Raw genomic sequence first — 22,280 nt, forward strand, 5'->3', positions numbered from 1 at the left:
GGGGCGTGGCCACGGTGGCGTGTGAGTGAGGGAGGTTTGTGTCAGCTCCCCTGTGCACCATGCCTCCCCCCATGCCTAAAAAACACGTATAGCCGTGCAAGCAGGCTTAAGTGTGGACTCACTGACACAGATGCCCGGGTTCCCTGTGCGGTCCTCTCTCCGTCTATGTACTGTGCGGCTGGTCGGTGGAACTGTTGAACGCCGGTGACTGCACGGCATGCAGCCCGTCTACACGTGATCTCCGCCGGATCCGGCCAGCTTCTGGGACGCCAGTGTGAGCGTGCGAGTGAGACGGCATCGGGATTTACAGCCGCGGCTGTTTCTCCTCATCCTGCCGCGAGCACACTCTCCTCCTGATCCACGCTGAGGCTAGCCTGCTCGACCCGGTGCTGCTGCGGAGGACTGGAGAGGCGAGCTGTGCCTCCTTGATCCCCTGTTTATGGGTAGAAACTTGGGCGCCTATCGCTGCATTGGTGGAAGCTATTCCTCGGAAGCCTGAAGTGAAGTCAGCAAGTCGCTTTTAAATCTCAAGTAAGGGGGCACTGCCATACTTCCAGAAGAGGGGTAAGAGGCTGATTGCCCTTTAATTGACTGCCTTTGGATCTCTATGTCATTTTGGGCTTGTTTGGGTTCTAAGGACCCGTTGTCTACCAGGCTGTGAGTACTGTTTGTGACTAAGTAACCACGTCTGCTCAGCATGGGATATTGCCTCTTTTGGGCTACTGCATTTCTAGTGGGGCTCAAGGAGTTGTATATCATACATCATATATCACTATGGGAAAAACAGGTCAGACATCTGCCCCTGCCCGTTTGGAGAAATATGCCCGGGCCCAAACGCAAGCTAGCAACTCTCAGACAGCCTCTAATTCCCAGCCCAGTACCCCACAGACTACCCCGTCTAAGCGACCCTCTGACCCCACCCTGCCGATGTCACACTGCAACAGGTGCTGGAAGCAATTAATACATGCGAGTCGAATCTTTTGGGGAAGATCAATAAAGTACAATCAGACATCATGCTCTTACATGATGATGCCCAAAAGATCCGAGTTACCGAAGCAGAGAACCGGGTCTCCAGACTAGAGGATGCAGTTGCCCCCCTTAAAACTCAAGTCAAGGCCCTGTCTGGGCAGGTGGCAGATTTGCAGATTAAATTATCAGATTTAGAGGGAAGACACCGTCGTAATAATATCAGATTTATCGGACTTGAGGAACGTATAGAGGGCAGCAATCCGGAAAAAATTCTGGAAGACTGGCTTATTCAAACATTTGGCAGAGATATGCTTACCTCGCAGTTTGCGATTGAAAGAGCCCATCGGGTGCCGTCCCGCCCCGCACCCCAAGGCGGTCCTCCACGCACACTCATCGCCAAGTTACTGAACTCTAGAGATCGTGACAGTATCCTTCGATTGGCTAGGGGGAAACCTGACTTTGGATATATGGGGGAAAAAAATCTCTGCCTTACCGGAATTCCCTGTAGAAATTCAGCGGGAGAGGGTAAAATATAGGGAGGTCAAGTCTAGACTCAGAGAACTTGAGCTAAAGTACTCTATGTTGTATAACTCTAAATTACGTGTCGAGGTCAACGGGTCAACCAAATTTTTTTTTCTCCTGAAGAGGTTGCCGGCTGGCTGGATAGGACATATCCTGGCAAGAGACAGTTGGCCTCCTAATAGTAAATTTGGTCATTCATACAGGGTGATATAAGTCATGAAATGATAATCTGTGCTCTATATTACCTGTCCACACAATATTATGGGGCTGCACTTGTTTACTAATATGGCACTCGGCTTGTCTGTGACGGTCGTCATACAGCTATAAATGATGGGCGGGGGGGGGGGGGGGGGTTGTGAATAGTAGGGGTAATTCAACTGTCTGAATATAGGAGAGCCGGCCACGCGATTGGTGTTCATTTTTTCTTTGTTTTTCCTTAATCACCCCTAACTCCAAGGGGTAGATAGAGGGGAGCCTTTAGCGGAATAGGTACGCCTGGGTCTTTAGGTAGTGCAGGGTGGGGGAGGGGGGTCAGGTTTTTTGTTATGTATATCTGTGTAGTTTTTTGTACATGCCATATCACATGTCTATGTTACCCATATCCAGTAAACTTTCAGTGGAATGGGAGTAGAGGAAGGAGGGGAGGTGGTAAGCTAAGTGTAAACAAGAGAACAATGTTATTCACAATTGCTAATGGTTACATTTATGACCTGGAATGTCAGAGGCCTTAACAATAAAGTCAAAAGGGCGCTAGTCATAAAACACTGTAAAACACTGGGGGCTGACATCATCTGCCTCCAAGAAACCCACCTCTCTGGCGATAGGTTGAATGCCTTAAAACACCCTTGGATTGGGGCACAATTTCATGCCCCCTTCTCATCCTCCTCAAGAGGCGTCTCAATGTCGCTCAGTCAAGATAGATTCCGGGGGTAGATACATCTTTAGAGATTGCAGTATTAACTATATTGGTTTTACCCTGCTGTCCGTATATATCCCTCCCCCTTCTCGTATGAGGTGTTACGCTCTGCAGTGGTTTTTTTGTCAGCCTATCCAGATAATCATGTGATATGTTTGGGAGACTTTAATAATGTAATCGCACTCCAGTTAGATCGGTGGTGCAGAGATGATAAAGCAATAAGTAAGGAGAGGAATAGATTTGCAGAGTTTATGGAAGAGATAGGGTGGAAGGACGCTTGGCGTGAGCGGTATCCGAATCATCGTCAATACTCATGTTATTCAGTGTCATATAAGGTTTTTTTCTGAGGATTGATATGATTTTTACTTCTGATACATTATTGCCTAAGATCTCTTCTATAAAGTACACAGCTCGTGGTATATCAGATCACTCCCCCATAGTTTTACAGTGTAATATAGAGGAAACTGAGGGATTTAGGGTTTGGAAGCTTCAGCCATTTTGGCTCTCCCAAATCAAACTTATTCTTACTCCCAAGTGGGCATAGTTAGTTAATAGTATGCCGAGCACAGCGAGGCACCGTGCAGAAGCATGGCGAGTGTAATGAGCAGGGTACACGGGACATTTATACAATGGAAGAAGATGGATACTGTGTGCCTAGGCTCCCTGGGGTGCCTCAAGACACTTGCAAGGGTGCCTTGGATTAGTGGTCTAGAGGCAATTGAAATAATTTATGGTCATTGTAAAAGGCAAAAACATTGCTGGTGGGCTACCAATAATAAAATATGTGGACAAATAGAAGCTAATCCTGTCCCTCACCCATAAATAAACCCATTTATGGGACTTCTGGTTCCGGCGGGCATGTGAGAAGCCGCGAGGTACAGCAGCTCCATGGACGGTGATCTGGACGGCACCCCAAGATCACTGCAGAGCGGTCCATGGAGAAGTTTTTTTCTCCCATGCCAGGATGCCAGCAGACCTGCGGCACGAATCAGCCGAAATCCAAGATGGTGGCCACAGGTACTAAAACCCCTAAAGCCAGGCGCTCTGAACAAACCAGCCCTCAGATGCCCGCGCTCCACTCCCAACAAGTCCCCCTGCTCCTGGGACGCCCCAGATAGATGGGAAGACAAAGGGAGCCAGTCGGCAGCTTCAGACTTTTACCAGGAGATGGTGAGAGTGATAAAAGACACTATAGACCCCATGTTCAAAGAGCAGGCAGCTACCTTTAAAGTTTCCATAGACGACCTCCAAGGGCACCTCTCACAGCTTACCCACCGTGTCAAACATAATGAATCCCAAATTGGGGCTGTGTTTCACGAAGTACAAGAATTGAAATCACATAATGCAGCTTTACAAAAGTCCTGCCACATGATGTCTCATAAATTGGACTACCTTGAAAACAGGCCAAGAAGGAACAATTTAAGGCTGGTGGGACTTCCAGAATCAGTGAGGGGACAAGCCCTGCAGCATTTCATAAGCAACACCCTGCCCGATTTGTTAGAGGTGTCCACAGACTGCGCTGACATGGTGGTGGAGAGAGCCCACCATCTGGGTCCAGAGAAGGAAGGAGCTAGCAATAGGCCCAGAGTAGTGATCTTCAGAACAATTAATTATCTTCATAAGGAGCTGTTATGGACAGCCTCTTGCAAGGTGAAACGCAGGTCTTGGGGCAATGTTACAGGAATATGTTAAGATGTCGGTATTGAGGGTTTGCTCATGGAACATGGGTGGGGTGAACTCTTCTATAAAACGTAAGAAGATAATGATATATCTTAAAAAACAGAAGGCGGATATCGCTCTGTTGCAGAAGACTCACCTCACCGACGTGGCACATGTGAAACTTGGATCAATGGGTTATGTAGTGGCCGCATCTGTCACCTAAGGACCTACGGCTAGGGGAGTAGCCATACTGGTAAAAGCTTCATTGAAAGCCCTGACCTCTCCGATCCATGTGGACCCTGATGGTAGGGTGATTATTCTGAAAATGCAGGTTCACAAAGAACAATACATAGTATGCAACATATACGCCCCCAACGCTTCTTCTAGGCAGTTTTATGGCAAATTACTGTCCAAACTATACTCACACTCTGATGCCCAATTGATACTTGGAGGGGATTTTAATATGGTAGCTAATCCCATGATTGATAGATATTCATGCCCACAAAGACCCTCTTCACAGCCTACATTAAATATTAAATTTATTACAGAACAATTACACCTGATTGACTGTTGGAAACTACTGTATCCCACAGAAAAAGACTAAACATGCCTTTCAGCCGCTCATGGCACGATGTCACTCATAGACTATTTATTGACCTCCTCCTCCAGGCTGTCAAGCATCCTGGATGCGGGTATTGAACCAGTCTGCATCTCAGACCACTCACTAATCTGGTGCGATATAGCCACTTTGGTGGATACTGGGACTCATCGCCAATGGCGATTCCCAGCATATTTATCCACATCCATCACGTTTCGCAACATGCTGGAGGCTAAATTGGAGGAGTTCCTTCATAATAATAAGGACCAAGATTTAGATCCATTAATATTATGGCAGACCGCAAAAGCAGTTTTAAAACCCCAGCGGGGGATAGGAAACATAAAGGAGCCGAAATTCTGGACGTCTTTATACCCAGTTTAATACCCAGTTATATAGTCAGGATAATGACTATGGGATAAGGTGGAGTTGCCTGGGATCTCGGGATGCCTGGGATCTCGGACTTACACAAAGAAACCATAGTTTCCCCTATCACAGATGAAGAGATCAAGCAGGCCATTGGTATGTTGAAACCTCTAAAAGCGCCAGGGCCAGATGGCTTCTCGGGAGAGTTTTACAAAATTCTAGCCCCAAGAATAGGGGAAACATTGAAAAATGTTTTTAATGCTATTATGTCAGGTTCGCGGGTGCCATTGTATTTTGACTCTGCTGTGGTTAGGGTACTGCCTAAGATGGGTAAGGATAGGGAAGACCCAGGAGCATATAGGCCGATTTCCCTACTTAATGTAGATTACAAGTTATTGACCAAAATGATAGCGGAACGGTGATAGACCCAGACCAGACTGGATTTATTTGGGGCAGGCATTCAGTAGTGAATGTCCACAAGCTGTTAGCAGTGATTCAAAGCATGGGAGGTGAGGGAAACCCAGGCCCAGGCAATTATATCTTTAGACACGGAGAAGGCTTTTGACCTGGTCACCTGGCATCACTTATTTGAATGCCTGTCCCGATACGGATTCCCACCCTCATTCATAGATTTGCTTATAAATTGTGTAATTATATGTATAATTTATGTTTTTTGTCACCCGCGGACCCAGATAGCCTGCAATGGGTATATCTCTGCCCCATTCAAAATACAGAGGGGCACTAGACAGGGCTGCCCTCTGTCCCCACTCCTGTTTGTCCTGGCGCTGGAGCCGCTAGCGGTCGCATTACGCACCAGCCAAAGTTATAGGGGAATACAAATAGGCGATAGAAAAATGAAAATATGTCTCTTTGTTGATTACATGCTTTTGTTTGTCTCAGACCTGGAGTCCTCCATGCCGGCCATATTGGACATAATTTCATCATTTGGGTCATTTGCAGTATATAGGGTCAATGTAGGTAAGTCCAAGATGCTTAAGGTAGACGGACAAGAATCACCCCGGGGAGGATCCCCGATACTTGACCAATTTAAAGTCACCAGAGACTCCATTAGATATCTGGGAATCAACATACCGAGTAATTTATCTAGACTATACCAATTGAATTATACCCCTATAATTGAAAAAATTGTTGCCATGCTGGAAAATTGGAGGAACCTCCCACTATCTATGATGGGCAGAGCAGCAGCCCTGTAATCCATAATATTCCGGAAATCATTTTACTGCATTTAAATGTTTCCCATTAAATTAATAAGGAAAGATATGGCCAAATTAAACACTAGCTTTTTCAAATTCTTATGGCAGGGGAAGAAACCGCGCATTGCTAGACACAAGACATTCTTAAAAAAAGGCAGAGGGCGGGCTGGGGGTCCCGAATATAATGGCATTTACTCAAGCGGTATTCCTACGATACATACAAGATTGGTTGCACAATGCCCAGTCTTACACTCATAGGGCTCTTGAAGGAGAATTGGTGGCGCCTTATTCTTTAGCAGCACTGATACATATGCCACGAAAAGCGCTCCCGGCAGGAGTTCTAAAAAATATGTTTGCTGACACCTTTTGGGTGTGGGTCCACGTGAATAGGAGATTGGGTAGGCATCATACTGTCACTAAATATGCACCTTTGATGGGTAACCCATCCTTTCCTGCGGGAATGGCTTCAGCAGGGTACCACAGATGGAAGACAAGGGGAATCTTATCAATTAAAGACGTGTTTGACCCAGGAGGACGAATCATGTCATTTCAGGATATCAAAGATAAATAAACACTACCCAATAGTGATATGTTTATGTATTTCCAGGTTCGGCGTTATATACAGTCGATGCCAGCTCCTATGCTGAATCCAGATGAACCAGATGTATTACAATCAATATTTATACTTAGCAACACCGGGCCCTTTAGACTTAGATATATCTATACAGATCTTCTCCCGGCACAACCAGAGAAGGTCTAGACTGATGCCATAATGTCTTGGCAGGGGGATATAACATGTATATCTGAGGCCAAGATTTTTTTTAAAACCTATGGAGAAGACATTGAAAATACTCCGCTCAGCCCAGATGCAGGAAGTCCACATTAAGACCTTGCATAGAGCATATATCTCTCAGGCACAAAGGAGATATTTTGTGCCAGGGGAATTGGGCAGATGTCTGAAATTCAGGGGCCCAAAGGCTGATTTCTTCCATAGTATGTGGGATTGTGGACGCATAAGGAAATTTTGGGACAAGGTTATGGGATATATAAATGAAGTGTGCCATTTAAAACTAACCAAAGATCCTCTTGCCATGTTATGTGCATATTTTGCTAACTGGAACTTGCAGGGTCATAAAACAGTCCCTTTTCTGACAGTTGTAGTGACAGTGGCAAAAAAAAACATATTGAGGAGTTGGACAGTGTCCTCTCCCCGTTTTTTTATTCGGTTAAAATAACTTTGTTGAACCTTCTTCACTTGGCTAGGCGTACCACAATTCCACATGTGGAACAAAGGGTCAAAAATTCATGCATAAATGAAGGATATATATAGATTCACTAGATGATGACTCTCAACTACGTATTTACTCTCTATATGAGGGTACCACATGGTACCTGACTAGATTGATCAGTAGAGAATAGATTGCACCCAAGAACTGACTGGGGAGGGGGATGGGGGGAGTTAAAGGGGGGAGGGTTCGAGGATAGGGTGATCTATATTTGGGTTTTGTATTCTTTGTATGTTTAATGTATGAAAGACAGTGACGATAATTTATTTTGATGTACAATGCTTTATTGCTGTTCTGATGACATGACATGGAATGCATAGGGAACACTGTATACAGATGTCTTTTGATGTTAACTGCCTTTCTTTTGAAATAAAAGAAAAATGTTTTTTAAAAAATTCTGATGCTCTATGGTGCCGTGATTTTAAAAAGTTTGGGAACCACTGCGCTAGGGGTTGCCCTAGTATACCTCTATTGTCCCAAAACAAAAGGTCACACCACTGGCCCCTACAACTTACACATACAAAAACAGAAAAATAGAAGCAATCTTATATTACAATTGTAACCCCTCCTTTAATGCTATTGGCAGGGGATACCACTGACAGGGTTATTTTGCTTTTACTTACTACAGAATTCTCAAATGACGAGAGATACCACCATATTATATAAAAGGTAAGTTTACTTTTCAAAATGTGATTGGTATAACATTACAATGCAAACATTTGTATTCAATAAACAGCTTTTTCATAACTTGTGGCTTCAACAATTTACTTTAACACTAAAACAAGCAGAACATGACGATTCAATTAGTAACTTTGCATGGCATATATACACTCAATAAACTACTATACTCTCTGTATTCCCTATACATATGGTAATGCATGCATTTACACAAAAATCACCATGTGCTGGCCAGCATATCAAAAACACACTGCATGTAAATATATTTGTTGGCGCGCGTTGGGGCCCTTGTGATGAGTTGAGTATAAGATTTATATGAATAAAGGTCTCTCCGCTAATCTTCACTAGGTGTTCCTAGCATTGATGCAGTCTATGTCTCTGTCCCTTAAGAATCCTTTACTACTAGTATATTACTAGGCTATACTGTTGCTGAAGTCTGATGTACTATTGTTGCCAAATGTAATTAAGTCACTGTTAGTAACTTGGCAGAGGAGCTTAACACTGAACTCTTTAAGCTAGCTGTAGATATTTATCTGTATAGGATTGAAATTATAATCTGCACATCCTAGGCTTTCCTTTACTTCTCTCAGTTAATGGGGTTTTACTATAAGTAGTACCGGCTGGCTACCTATAGTGTATAGGTGCAATGAATAGAGTTTGTGGCTCACCAATTCTCGCAGCTGTACTCTGTCTGTCTGGCTAATAGCCTTCGCTTGTCCTCAACTGCCTCTCTCCTTGTCACAGAAACTGTCCCTCTCTTATCTTTCTTCTTCTCTTCCTGCACTTTGCTTTAATATAGCCCCTGACTCTGTCCCTGTTCTTTCTTCTTCACTGTTGCTGCCTTTCAATGTTCACCTGGCTATAAGCTTTTGGATGATTGCCTAATACACCACTCCCCGTCTCCCTCTGGAGGCTACCTTTTATTCAAGTAGCACCAGGGTGTAGGAGGGTGAGCAAGGCACAGTCTTTATTTATATATTCGTCACAGGTAAGGTGGCACTGTTGGAGGGGTAATGCTGTCCCCCCTACTTGCGCTGTTGGCAAATGCTGGTGGGCTCTGGCTGCTTTCCCCGCCTCCTCCCGTCTCCCTCAGACCACACTGCTTGTTAGGCAGGCGGAACCTGGGTGTAGAGGGGCGTGAATGGGGTGTTCCTTTCTATAGTGTATCTGCTGGTGTGCGGTAGTTGGGAGGTGGCTATTGCGGCAGGAGGGCGGTGACCTCGGCTGATGACACTGGCTGCTCTTCTCCTGACTTGTATACTGCTTGCATCCCTCAGCGCCTCCTCCCGTCTCCCGCTGGTGAGCAGCACCAGGGTGTAGAGGGGCGGCAGAGGGACGTCTGTTGGCTTTGTCCCTGGCAGCAGCGTCTCCAGGGGGCGGCGTCAGCGGAGGCGCGCCCCACTTCACTCCTCTGGCTGGTGTTGCAGGAGACGGTGATCCTTGAAGGCAGCGAGCAGCAGCCAATCGCCGGCGTCCCTCCTGGCTTGTGGGCGGCAGCTTGGGCGGGACCCTCCGGCTCTTGCGTGTGATGCTGGGCGGCTTCTACGTGACGCGCTGTCAGCGCTTCTTCCGACAGCGCGAGGCTCTCCCGTTTGCCGCCGGCGGTCAGCGGTGAGTATAGCTGGTGGCTTATTGCGCTTCCCCTCCCGTCTCCCGCTGGGTATCGCCGACTGTTTAAGCGATCCCAGGGTGTGGAGGGGCGCCGTGTGCTGTGGCTATGAGGTGGCTCTGTTTGGCGGCAGGGGCTCTTGAATTTCGCCGCTGTGCTGGATGGGAGGGAGGAGGAATTTCAGATCTCCCTCAGCCCCTGTGCTCCTTTTCAGGCTATGGTGTGGGCTCAGCGCGGATTTCCAGCAGCGCTCCCAGCCCGAGCAAACACCGGCAGGCTCTTTCCCAGGCTCATAACCTCTCCTGCAGGCAGTAATGTTTACAGCTCAGTTTACAGCCAGAGCTGCGTGCAGGGAGGTGAGCACTAGAAAGAGAGATCAGCTGTCTGGTTTTCCACTGTGCTGACAGCTCTTTTATACATGGGCTGGGAGATCAGCTGATGCAGCACGAGCACAGCTGTTCTCCCGCTCAGCCCTCGAGCCAGCTGAGCTTCCCGCATTTTTAGTGCTCTCGAGACCACTCTGAGAGCCTGTTTAACTGACAGCTATCTGAAAGTTCATCCAGGGGGCAGCTACACACACAATACAGTTTAACCCATGTCTACCTGATTACAGTCCATTTCACTGCCACCAATGTCTTATGTTCAATAAATCAGTCACAATACCTATAGAAGGCAATATTCTTTCATCAGAATACCATTAATATATATATGAGTCCATGCCATATTGTTTTGAACAGTTATTGAGCAACATATGCATTTTTGTTGCTCAGTCGGCATTGCCACATTTGTGGAAAAGTCCATCACACAGTTCATTTCTGAAGTAAAAACTGCTTATAACCTTTTACTTTACACTTTACACATATATGAGCATGTATATGTTACATTTCTTCCCCTGATGATACAAGGCAATAAATGAACTTGGATCATCACATAAGTATTTTACATTTTCTTAATATACAGTTTGAGTATTTGAAAAATAAGGCCATACTGCTAAGTTGGCAGGGTAGGTCACTCTTGGGATATATGTGGGTACCCCTAATTGATCATAGGTAACAATGTTTGGGGGCCTACATGCTCTCTTAGGCCTAGTTGTAGTTACTTCCCCAAATGCTTCCCCATCTTCCAAGGTATAGTCACTGGGATAATCCTCTGTTACATCCTCCTCCCCCACAACCCATTCTTCCGGGACAGGACAGTCAGAGTCATTAATTGTAAAATCCCAATCTGCTACGGCAGGGCTTGGCGTAGGGGGTTCATCATTAAGTACACTTTCCTCAAGGCTTTTGGCAATGTCTCTTTCATAGTCTTTGAAGTAACAGCCTTGGCCAATTTCATCTCCATTCTCTTCTTGTTCTGTAGAATGAGGTATCTGTGCAGTGTCATTTGTAGGCGTTTCTTTTCTTACAGGTTCTGTGTCTCTTTCTTTCAGGTCCTCCATTCGAGTATCCCGTCCAATGGGAAGAAGATTCTGCCGATGATGGGTTAAGATGGATCCCTCTCCATCCTCCCTTTGAATTTTGTAGACAGGTGAGTCTTTAAATTTCTCCATCACTACATAAGGTTCTTCCTTCCACCTGTAGGATATTTTGAACTTTTTAGGATGTCCCAGCCGTCTCAGTAGTACTCTGTCTCCAGGATGGAGAATGTGATCACGCACAGTGCGGTCATAATTGGTTTTATTCTTCTTCCCTAACTTATCAGCAGTTTTTTCAGCCAGTTCATATGCCTCTTGTAGTTCTCTTCGAAGATTCTGTATATACTTTAGATGGGACATGTTTGACTGGTTGGGATCTGGGGTCCCAAAGCTGACATCAATGGGGAGTTTAGCTTCCCGCCCAAACATGAGGTAGTATGGCGAGTATCCTGTGGCGTCACAACGGGTACAGTTGTAAGCATGTACTAGCCTAGAGATTTGTTGTTTCCAACGACGCTTGTCTAATGGACTCAATGTTCCCAGCATGTCCAACAGAGTACGATTAAATCTCTCAGGTTGTGGGTCGCCTTGCGGATGGTAGGGAGTTGTTCTGGACTTCTTTATCCCGCAGCTTTGGCACAGTTCCTTGATGAGCCTGCTCTCGAAGTCACGGCCTTGATCGGAATGTATTCTGTTGGGAAGGCCATAATGTACAAAATATTTCTCCCAGAGCACATTGGCGACTGTAATGGCCTTTTGATTTGGGGTGACATACGCCTGTGCATAGCGAGTGAAGTGGTCAGTGACTACCAAGATGTTGCACTTGTTCCCTGGGTCTACTTCTAATGTCAAGAAATCTATGCACACTAAGTCCATGGGGCCTTGACTTTTTATATTCATCAAAGGGGCCATCCTCCCCGGGAGGGTCTTCCGGACAATACAATTTCCACATCTCTTGCAGTACATCTCCACATCTTTCCTCATATTAGGCCAGTAGAAACGGTCAGATATTAACTTCAATGTCTTCTCCATTCCCACGTGACCATGCTTGTCATGTAAGGCCTTCATTACTGTTGCTCGATGTTTCTTAGGGAGCACAACCTGCCACCGGCCTTTCTCAGTTTCATGCTTTCTGTACATCACTCCCTTCTTAGTGATAAGGTTTTTTCTCTGTCGCCTCAACAATTCAGCTTCTCTTTTAATGTCTGGGGAAACATTCAGATCAGACTTATTCGAGAAGGCATATTTCATACCGGGATCATTTCGCTGGTCTTTTCTTAATTGATCCTGTCTTACTCTCGGCAGTCCCTCCATCTCAACTTGACTGAGCCAGCAATATGACAGTGGTAGGACTTGCGGCGGAGGCCCTAGACAATCCACGCATCTCTTTTCAGACTGCAGCTCCACTCCAATACTATGGCACATTCCTTTAATACAGCTGGCAGGCACTTCAATCCATTCATCTTCTACGCTGTTACTGTGTTGGCCTGGAATTCGAGAGAGTGAATCGGCATCTGTATTGTTCACACCAGGACGGTATTTCAAGGAGAAGTCATAGAGAGCTAAGGCGGCCATCCACCTGTGCCCGGTGGCATCGAGTTTGGCGGTACTCTGCACATAGGTGAGTGGATTGTTGTCAGTGTGCACTATAAATGATGTCCCATACAGATAATCGTGAAACTTGTCGACAATACACCACTTTAGAGCCAAGAATTCTAGCTTGTGCGTCGGGTAACGCCTTTCGCTCTCACTCAGTCCTCTGCTGGCAAATGATACAGGGCGTAATTCATTCTCGTGCTCCTGGTATAACACTCCCCCTAGTCCATCTAGAGAGGCGTCGATGTGGAGTGTGTAGGTTCTGTCAGGGTTCGCATAGCTTAGTACTGGTGCTTCTGTCAAACATCTTTTCAGAGACAGGAAAGCTGCTTCGCACGCTGGTGTCCATCTTTCTCCAAAAGGCTCACCAACCTTATAACACTCTTTCTTGCTCTTAATTTTCTTGTTCAGCGAAGGGTACCCCTTGGTGAGGTCGGTTAGGGGCTTGGCCACACTGGAGTAGTTGGGAACAAATCTCCGGTAATATCCGCAGAAACCTAGGAATGACCTCAGTTCTTTCAATTTAATAGGCCTTGGCCATTTCTTTACCGCCTCCACCTTCTCAGGGTCAGTAGCTATCCCATCCCGACTGACGATGTGGCCCAGATACTTGACTTTTGATTGACACAGCAGACACTTGTCGATCGATAGTTTCAAGCCACCTTCGATTAGTCTTTCTAGTACTTTTAAAAGGCGTTTATTGTGTTCTTGTAAAGTGGCTCCGAATACTATGATATCGTCGAGGTATACGACCACCTCTCTGTACGCCATATCCCCGACAATCTTTTCCATGGCCCGTTGGAACGTTGCAGGGGCTCCCTTGATCCCTTGGGGCATGTTCAGGAACTCAAAGAATCCTAGGGGACATATAAAAGCAGTCTTTTCCCTGTCTTCTGGCTTCATAGGGATCTGATAGTAACCATTTCTAAGATCAAGCACCGAGAACCAGTTACTCCCCTGCAAACAGTCTAGGGCCTCATCCACTTTGGGCACGGTGTATTGGTCAGTGATAGTACGTTGGTTTAGCGTACGATAGTCTACGCACATTCTGATCTTGCCGCTTTTCTTTCGGGCCACCACTATGGGGGAAGCGTAAGGGCTCCGAGATTCAATAATTAGTTGGTTCTCAATCAATCCCTTCAAATGCTGTCTCACATCTTCGAAGTCAGCTGGGGCAATCCGTCGGGAGCGTTCTCTAAAAGGGGTCTCGTTGGTAAGTCGTATGCTGTGCTCAACTCCTATTGCTGTGCCAAGGTCCCACTCTCCCTCAGAGAATGCCTGTTGGTATTTTTCAAGTTCAAGGATCAGTTCATCTTTATCACTTTTATGAATGTCGCTCCCCTCAAAGCAGACATGGAACTTATCTTCTTTAGATTGTATGCAAAAAGAAGTCGTCTTGAACTGCTCACTCTCACCCTCCTGCCATTCTTGTAACAAGGAATACAACCGGGTATTTGTCCCCACGATCACTGGTGTCTCACCTCTCTCTTTCGATAAATCAGGGCACACCAAGGCAATTAAAGGGATCTCCAAAGTGTCACTTTCTTCTGATGATTCTTGATGGAATTTAAGAGTCACTTGTACATAGCCCAAATAGGGATATTTTTCGGCACTAAGTCCCCATATCACGAGCCCGCTGAGTGGTTTAATGGGTACATCAGACAAGTTTTCTTGGTACCAATTTTCAAAGATTATGGACACTTGAGATCCGCTGTCGAGGAGGATTCGGCATGGTTTGTCGTTGATGGTCGCATTCAAATGGCAGGAGGGCCCCACCAAACCTTTAGGCAATTCCCCATTCCACCATGAGTTTCCCATGGCACAGTACGTGATTTCAAGGGAGTCTATGCGGGGTTCATAGGTCTCCCTCTCCCGTTTCCCTGATTCTGGTTTTCTGGTTGTTGCTCATCATTCTCAGTTCTTCTGCCAGTGTTTCTGTATGCATTTCTATTACATTCAAATGCTCGGTGTCCAAATCTTCCGCAATTGAAGCACCCTCTACCGCTTCCTCTGCCCAAGCCTCTCACTGGGGTATAGCTGTTCACATTAGGAGTCTTGGAGTTCTGTTTGGTCAAAAAACCCTCTATCTTTTTATTCTGTTCTTCTAACATCTTAAGCACCTTGCTCTCGAACTCACTGCTTTCTGTCGTAGGCTGGACCACCTTCACTTTCTTCACGGTCTTTTCCCTCATTTCGATCAGTGCTTCATCTTGCTTTATGTCTCTGAGTAAATCATTAAAGGTAGGAGGAGGTTCTTGCATTGTTGAGCACCTCAATTTCTGCGCTACAGGGTCACTGGTCAAAGCCCCCCTTAGGAGCTGTTTCATCCGCTGTTTATCAACATCCTTCTTTTCAATCCCTCCTTTGTCCACGATCTTGTACAGCAGCTTGTCTAAACGAATTAGAAAGGTACTCAGCTTTTCTCCGGATTCTTGGAAAGTGTGGTATAAGCGGGATGTTAGATCTCCAACGTCTTCCATGGTTCCAAAGGCATAATCGAGTGCCTCGAAGTAGGTGTCCAACGTGGCATTTGGGTTGCTACGCCGGGCAGCTTGTACTATCCCCATAGCTGGACCTCTCAGACTTTCAACAATTCTTTGCCTTTTTATTTTATCCGGACATTGCCATTCTTCGGCTTGTTGTACTGCCGCTTCCTTCCAAGCTTCATAGTTTTCTTCCCCTGTGGGCACTGGTATGATGCCAGAGAATATGCGCAATCTTCTGTAGCTTCCTTCATAGTGCCACCTCTCCAGCTGCGTCACTACCCTATCTACTATGACCTCAAACTGTCCGCCATTAACATTAGTGGCCTGATTCTGTCCATCACTATCCTCCCCATCTCTTTCCTCTTTCTCTTTATCACCATTGACAGCAGTGGGTGTTCTTGTACTGGTAACCCCCTCGGGTCTTACGGGCCCCATTACATGCCACTTCCTCCCCGTCTCTGCGCTAGCTAAGATCATAGCTGGGATTAAACTGCGATCTAATTCCCTTAAATTTTCTATAAGAAATGCTACCGTCTTCCCCAAATCTCCTCTCCATTTATCCACTATCTTAGCTTTAACAATCCCACACAGTTTGTCTACTTGTTCCAATATTTTTTCATCTGAGAATTCTGTAAAATTTCCTGCTATTCCTATGCATTTTGTAGGATCTCTATTGTGTTGGATACACCATTCATAAATGTCTATTTCTGTTAATTTTTCCATGTTGTATCCCTGTCTGGTAAACAAAAGATCCTGAAACGTATATAATCTCAGCTACAGTGCCTCCAAATGTAACCCCTCCTTTAATGCTATTGGCAGGGGATACCACTGACAGGGTTATTTTGCTTTTACTTACTACAGAATTCTCAAATGACGAGAGATACCACCATATTATATAAAAGGTAAGTTTACTTTTCAAAATGTGATTGGTATAACATTACAATGCAAACATTTGTATTCAATAAACAGCTTTTTCATAACTTGTGGCTTCAACAATTTACTTTAACACTAAAACAAGCAGAACATGACGATTCAATTAGTAACTTTGCATGGCATATATACACTCAATAAACTACTATACTCTCTGTATTCCCTATACATATGGTAATGCATGCATTTACACAAAAATCACCATGTGCTGGCCAGCATATCAAAAACACACTGCATGTAAATATATTTGTTGGCGCGCGTTGGGGCCCTTGTGATGAGTTGAGTATAAGATTTATATGAATAAAGGTCTCTCCGCTAATCTTCACTAGGTGTTCCTAGCATTGATGCAGTCTATGTCTCTGTCCCTTAAGAATCCTTTACTACTAGTATATTACTAGGCTATACTGTTGCTGAAGTCTGATGTACTATTGTTGCCAAATGTAATTAAGTCACTGTTAGTAACTTGGCAGAGGAGCTTAACACTGAACTCTTTAAGCTAGCTGTAGATATTTATCTGTATAGGATTGAAATTATAATCTGCACATCCTAGGCTTTCCTTTACTTCTCTCAGTTAATGGGGTTTTACTATAAGTAGTACCGGCTGGCTACCTATAGTGTATAGGTGCAATGAATAGAGTTTGTGGCTCACCAATTCTCGCAGCTGTACTCTGTCTGTCTGGCTAATAGCCTTCGCTTGTCCTCAACTGCCTCTCTCCTTGTCACAGAAACTGTCCCTCTCTTATCTTTCTTCTTCTCTTCCTGCACTTTGCTTTAATATAGCCCCTGACTCTGTCCCTGTTCTTTCTTCTTCACTGTTGCTGCCTTTCAATGTTCACCTGGCTATAAGCTTTTGGATGATTGCCTAATACACCACTCCCCGTCTCCCTCTGGAGGCTACCTTTTATTCAAGTAGCACCAGGGTGTAGGAGGGTGAGCAAGGCACAGTCTTTATTTATATATTCGTCACAGGTAAGGTGGCACTGTTGGAGGGGTAATGCTGTCCCCCCTACTTGCGCTGTTGGCAAATGCTGGTGGGCTCTGGCTGCTTTCCCCGCCTCCTCCCGTCTCCCTCAGACCACACTGCTTGTTAGGCAGGCGGAACCTGGGTGTAGAGGGGCGTGAATGGGGTGTTCCTTTCTATAGTGTATCTGCTGGTGTGCGGTAGTTGGGAGGTGGCTATTGCGGCAGGAGGGCGGTGACCTCGGCTGATGACACTGGCTGCTCTTCTCCTGACTTGTATACTGCTTGCATCCCTCAGCGCCTCCTCCCGTCTCCCGCTGGTGAGCAGCACCAGGGTGTAGAGGGGCGGCAGAGGGACGTCTGTTGGCTTTGTCCCTGGCAGCAGCGTCTCCAGGGGGCGGCGTCAGCGGAGGCGCGCCCCACTTCACTCCTCTGGCTGGTGTTGCAGGAGACGGTGATCCTTGAAGGCAGCGAGCAGCAGCCAATCGCCGGCGTCCCTCCTGGCTTGTGGGCGGCAGCTTGGGCGGGACCCTCCGGCTCTTGCGTGTGATGCTGGGCGGCTTCTACGTGACGCGCTGTCAGCGCTTCTTCCGACAGCGCGAGGCTCTCCCGTTTGCCGCCGGCGGTCAGCGGTGAGTATAGCTGGTGGCTTATTGCGCTTCCCCTCCCGTCTCCCGCTGGGTATCGCCGACTGTTTAAGCGATCCCAGGGTGTGGAGGGGCGCCGTGTGCTGTGGCTATGAGGTGGCTCTGTTTGGCGGCAGGGGCTCTTGAATTTCGCCGCTGTGCTGGATGGGAGGGAGGAGGAATTTCAGATCTCCCTCAGCCCCTGTGCTCCTTTTCAGGCTATGGTGTGGGCTCAGCGCGGATTTCCAGCAGCGCTCCCAGCCCGAGCAAACACTGGCAGGCTCTTTCCCAGGCTCATAACCTCTCCTGCAGGCAGTAATGTTTACAGCTCAGTTTACAGCCAGAGCTGCGTGCAGGGAGGTGAGCACTAGAAAGAGAGATCAGCTGTCTGGTTTTCCACTGTGCTGACAGCTCTTTTATACATGGGCTGGGAGATCAGCTGATGCAGCACGAGCACAGCTGTTCTCCCGCTCAGCCCTCGAGCCAGCTGAGCTTCCCGCATTTTTAGTGCTCTCGAGACCACTCTGAGAGCCTGTTTAACTGACAGCTATCTGAAAGTTCATCCAGGGGGCAGCTACACACACAATACAGTTTAACCCATGTCTACCTGATTACAGTCCATTTCACTGCCACCAATGTCTTATGTTCAATAAATCAGTCACAATACCTATAGAAGGCAATATTCTTTCATCAGAATACCATTAATATATATATGAGTCCATGCCATATTGTTTTGAACAGTTATTGAGCAACATATGCATTTTTGTTGCTCAGTCGGCATTGCCACATTTGTGGAAAAGTCCATCACACAGTTCATTTCTGAAGTAAAAACTGCTTATAACCTTTTACTTTACACTTTACACATATATGAGCATGTATATGTTACACAATTATACAGTGCCAATATGTGTCGAAAAAGACACCAAAAACCAACCTGTTCCTGTGTCGACCATGTTCATGTTTGCGCTGACCTTCAGTCAATGTCGACCATTCTTAGGTGTCAACCCACTCACTATCTCGACCATGATTGATAAATCTAGTGACCGTCAACCTAGACACTGTGACCATCTATACCATAACCAAGCAGCTCTGCATAAATACTACTAGAGCACTTCACATACACAAATCTTCCTCATCTGGCACCTACACAAACTTTAATACCATGTTCTTGCAATCACCAGATATTAACATCCGATACTACAAAAAAGCCTTAACTTGGTACACACCAGTCGTCTGATTTGCTAGATCAGATACATACGGGGCACATCATCTTTTGATGTGACATCTTGCCGCCGGGGATGTTACTTAGTACAGGTTGAGTATCCCTTATCCAAAATGCTCGGGACCAGGAGAATTTTGGATAACGGATTATTCCGTATTTCGGAATATTTTAATATTTCAATGATGTATTTTGAAGTATCTTGCATTTATTCTGTATAAACACATAACATACACACAAATATATTTTATTACCACATAAAATACACACAAATATATTTTATTTGTTCAAAAAACAAGGTTTCAAAACATGAAACAAAATGTGTGTACTATCTCAGCACTGAATTTGAATGCCAAGCAATCATTGTCTTGCACATATATAGTGCCAGTTACATATCATGTCCACTTTCTGGAATGTCTGGTTTTCGGAATAATTCGGATAACGGATATTCGGATACGGGATACTCAACCTGTACATACATTGCCTACTGTGTACCCAAGCTTTAAGAAATCCAGAGATGGAGAGATTCTGATACACAAATCTCATCAGTGCTGATATAAGTAAACACTTGGGCTTATTCAATTCAAGTGATTCATTGCCTATTTCTCAAACTGGTATGCCTGCTTGGACTACAGTGCAATATTATTCCTACTATTTTGTGCAGATTTTATTATAACAACATTAATAAGGAACTGCTCTAATCTGGGTGACATTATTAAACCTAATTAATTCAAAAGTATTGTATTAACACATTTGAGCGCTCCAAAGCTGATACGTGGCTGGTACTTTATCTTCATTCACTTTATCTCTCTTTAACGCTTAGTACATAGACCCTTGTGTTTGAAAAATGACAAGAGCTGAGTGGTTGGCAGTTTATCTCTCTCAAAGCTTTGATAAATCTCCTCCTCAAAATTGCAGTGTTAGCGACAAATGTGTAATGAACATTACTACATACAATAAGTTCACAACAACCAGCCAGTTAAATACCTTACAATATTTGAAAAAAACATAACTAATTATTTTGGTAATACTTCAGCTTCAACTAAAAGTGATACCAGCCCTCCATCTACTGTGTGATTCTGCATTCTGCTGATGCCAATCATTTATGGTTTAGAAACAGTGAATCGAGAAATTCCAACATGTTGGATTTGGTTAAAATCCTGAGCAAGGCATTGTGAGAACAGAGAATTGCCCCAATGCCGCCATGATGTTCGGACCCCTTGATTGTAATTATCCTAATGTGTGTCTCAGCAATCTGAGACTGGGTAAAATGTATAAAAAGGATTATTAATAAATAAATAAATAAAAAAACAATGACAAGGTGTTCGATTAACAAGGTTACTGCAACACATCTACACCAAAGGATCTAGCGTCTATACCAATGGTTCCCAAACTGTGCGCTTAGGCTCCCTGGGTTGCCTCGGGACACTTTCAGGGGTGCCTCAGGTTGGTCGTCCAGGACCAATTCAAATTATTTATGATCAGTTATTTCTGGACAAAACCAGTGCTGGTGGCTGCCAATCATAAAATGTGTACAATCAGAACCAAATCCTGCCCTTTACTACATAACTGAACCTAAGAAGCACATATAAACACAATCTACTTAATTTGATATATTTATTTTTTGGGGCCTAGGGGTGCCTTGGAAAAATTCTGATACTCTAGGGTGCCGTGATTATAAAAAGATTGGGAACCCCAGGTCTATACAGAAAGTATATGACAACTGTGCACATTCCATACCTGTTGAGATTTCAAGTAGTGTGATACAAAATGTTGCTGAAGCTTCTCATTAGCATAGTTAATACATAACTGTTCCAGGTTGTTTTGTGGAAAAGATTCAAATCCATATACATCCAACAAACCTGAGGGGTTAAACAAAATAATTAAATAATTAATATATATATATATATATATATATATTTATATTTAGTTCTGGCACTCACTGATAGTGGTATAGCCGGTCTGTGTACCATATTTATAACTTCTTTTATTTTCCCAATAATCCCAATATGATAAGCCACGTATACTTCTATAAAGATTGTGGAAAAATAGGATTTAAAATACCTACCGGTAAATCAGCTGGCCAATTAGCATATGTGAATGCCCAGCATTTCATGGGCGTTCCCATGAAAACGCTGGGCGTACACATGCTAATGCATTCGAGGCGCACAGCTGACATAACCGGATGTCAGCTGCCCACCCAATTCCCTGGAAATCTACACGCATATGTACAAGAGGTCTGGACCACCCTTAGATATGTGTGTGCCTTCACCATCATTTGATGGTCGGATCTATCGAAAGATGGGGGAGGTTCCCACTGGCATGCGAATGAATGTTCATGTAAAACATCCATTCATAAGCCTTGCGAACACATCCCGTGTGCGAATAGGTGGTGCCGGCTAACCATTTGCAAGGCGGGGTTAGAGTGACTCACAAGGATGCAAATTGGCATCCAAGCAAGTCAACCAGAATAAGGGCCTTAATACAATGGTGATATCCCAAAGCTTCCAGAATGGGTGGGAACGTAGTGAGATGGTTGCAGCACCACCTGCACAAACTGGGTATCCTCTGTGGCCAGGGTACCAAATATATAGAACTTAACAAATGTGTTCTTCCCAGTCCAAATAGCATCTCAGCATAGTTGCATGGCTGAGACTCCACGGGCAGCCGCCCATGAAGAACCCACAGATCTGGTGGAGTGGGCTTTAACAGACTGTGGAACAGGCAAGGCTGCCGAAGATTAAGCTTGCTGAATAGTAAGCTGTATCCAACAAGCAAACAACTGCTTTGAAGTAGGACAACCCTTCTTGTGAGCTGCGTACAACACAAAAAGAGAGTCAGACCTTCCTAACCCCAGACGTCCTTTTAAGATATATCTTCAAAGCACGTACAACATCCAAAGCTTTAGGAAGGTCCGAGGAACCAGACTGAGCTGAAACCACAATTGGCTGACAGAAACTGTGGATGAGTCCGGAACCCTGCCATGTCCTTCAGTAGTTATTTAAATAGGGGCTTTTACATGACAATGCCCCCAATTCAGAGACACGCCTAGCTAGGCTAGGACCACAAAAATGACGTTTTCCACTTAAGGAAGACTGCAAAAATATCAAAACTACCGACAGGTCCCACAGAGCCGTAGGCAGTACAAAAGGAGGCTGGCTGTGCAGAACTCCCTGTATAAACATCTGAACCTCCGGTAACAGAGCCAGCTTTCTCTGAAAGAAGATAGATAAGA

General features: G+C 45.2%; 1 protein-coding gene across 4 annotated transcripts in view; it reads right to left on the bottom strand.

Moving 5' to 3' along the window:
- The window catches only part of MYO19 (myosin XIX), a 198,245-nt gene that overhangs the window by 99,013 nt on the left and 76,952 nt on the right, over positions 1–22,280 (bottom strand). For all 4 annotated transcript variants that reach the window (XR_014470392.1, XM_083173175.1, XM_083173177.1 and 1 more), the window contains exon 13: positions 20,786–20,907. Coding sequence is in view for 3 of the 4 variants with exons in the window: in XM_083173175.1 (XP_083029301.1) it covers positions 20,786–20,907 (122 nt within the window). In the remaining variant the exon portion in view is untranslated. The remainder of the gene's footprint in view (positions 1–20,785; positions 20,908–22,280) is intronic.

The sequence above is a fragment of the Crinia signifera genome, chromosome 2, assembly GCF_055691185.1.
Source record: "Crinia signifera chromosome 2, ASM5569118v1, whole genome shotgun sequence".
Taxonomy (NCBI): domain Eukaryota; kingdom Metazoa; phylum Chordata; class Amphibia; order Anura; family Myobatrachidae; genus Crinia; species Crinia signifera.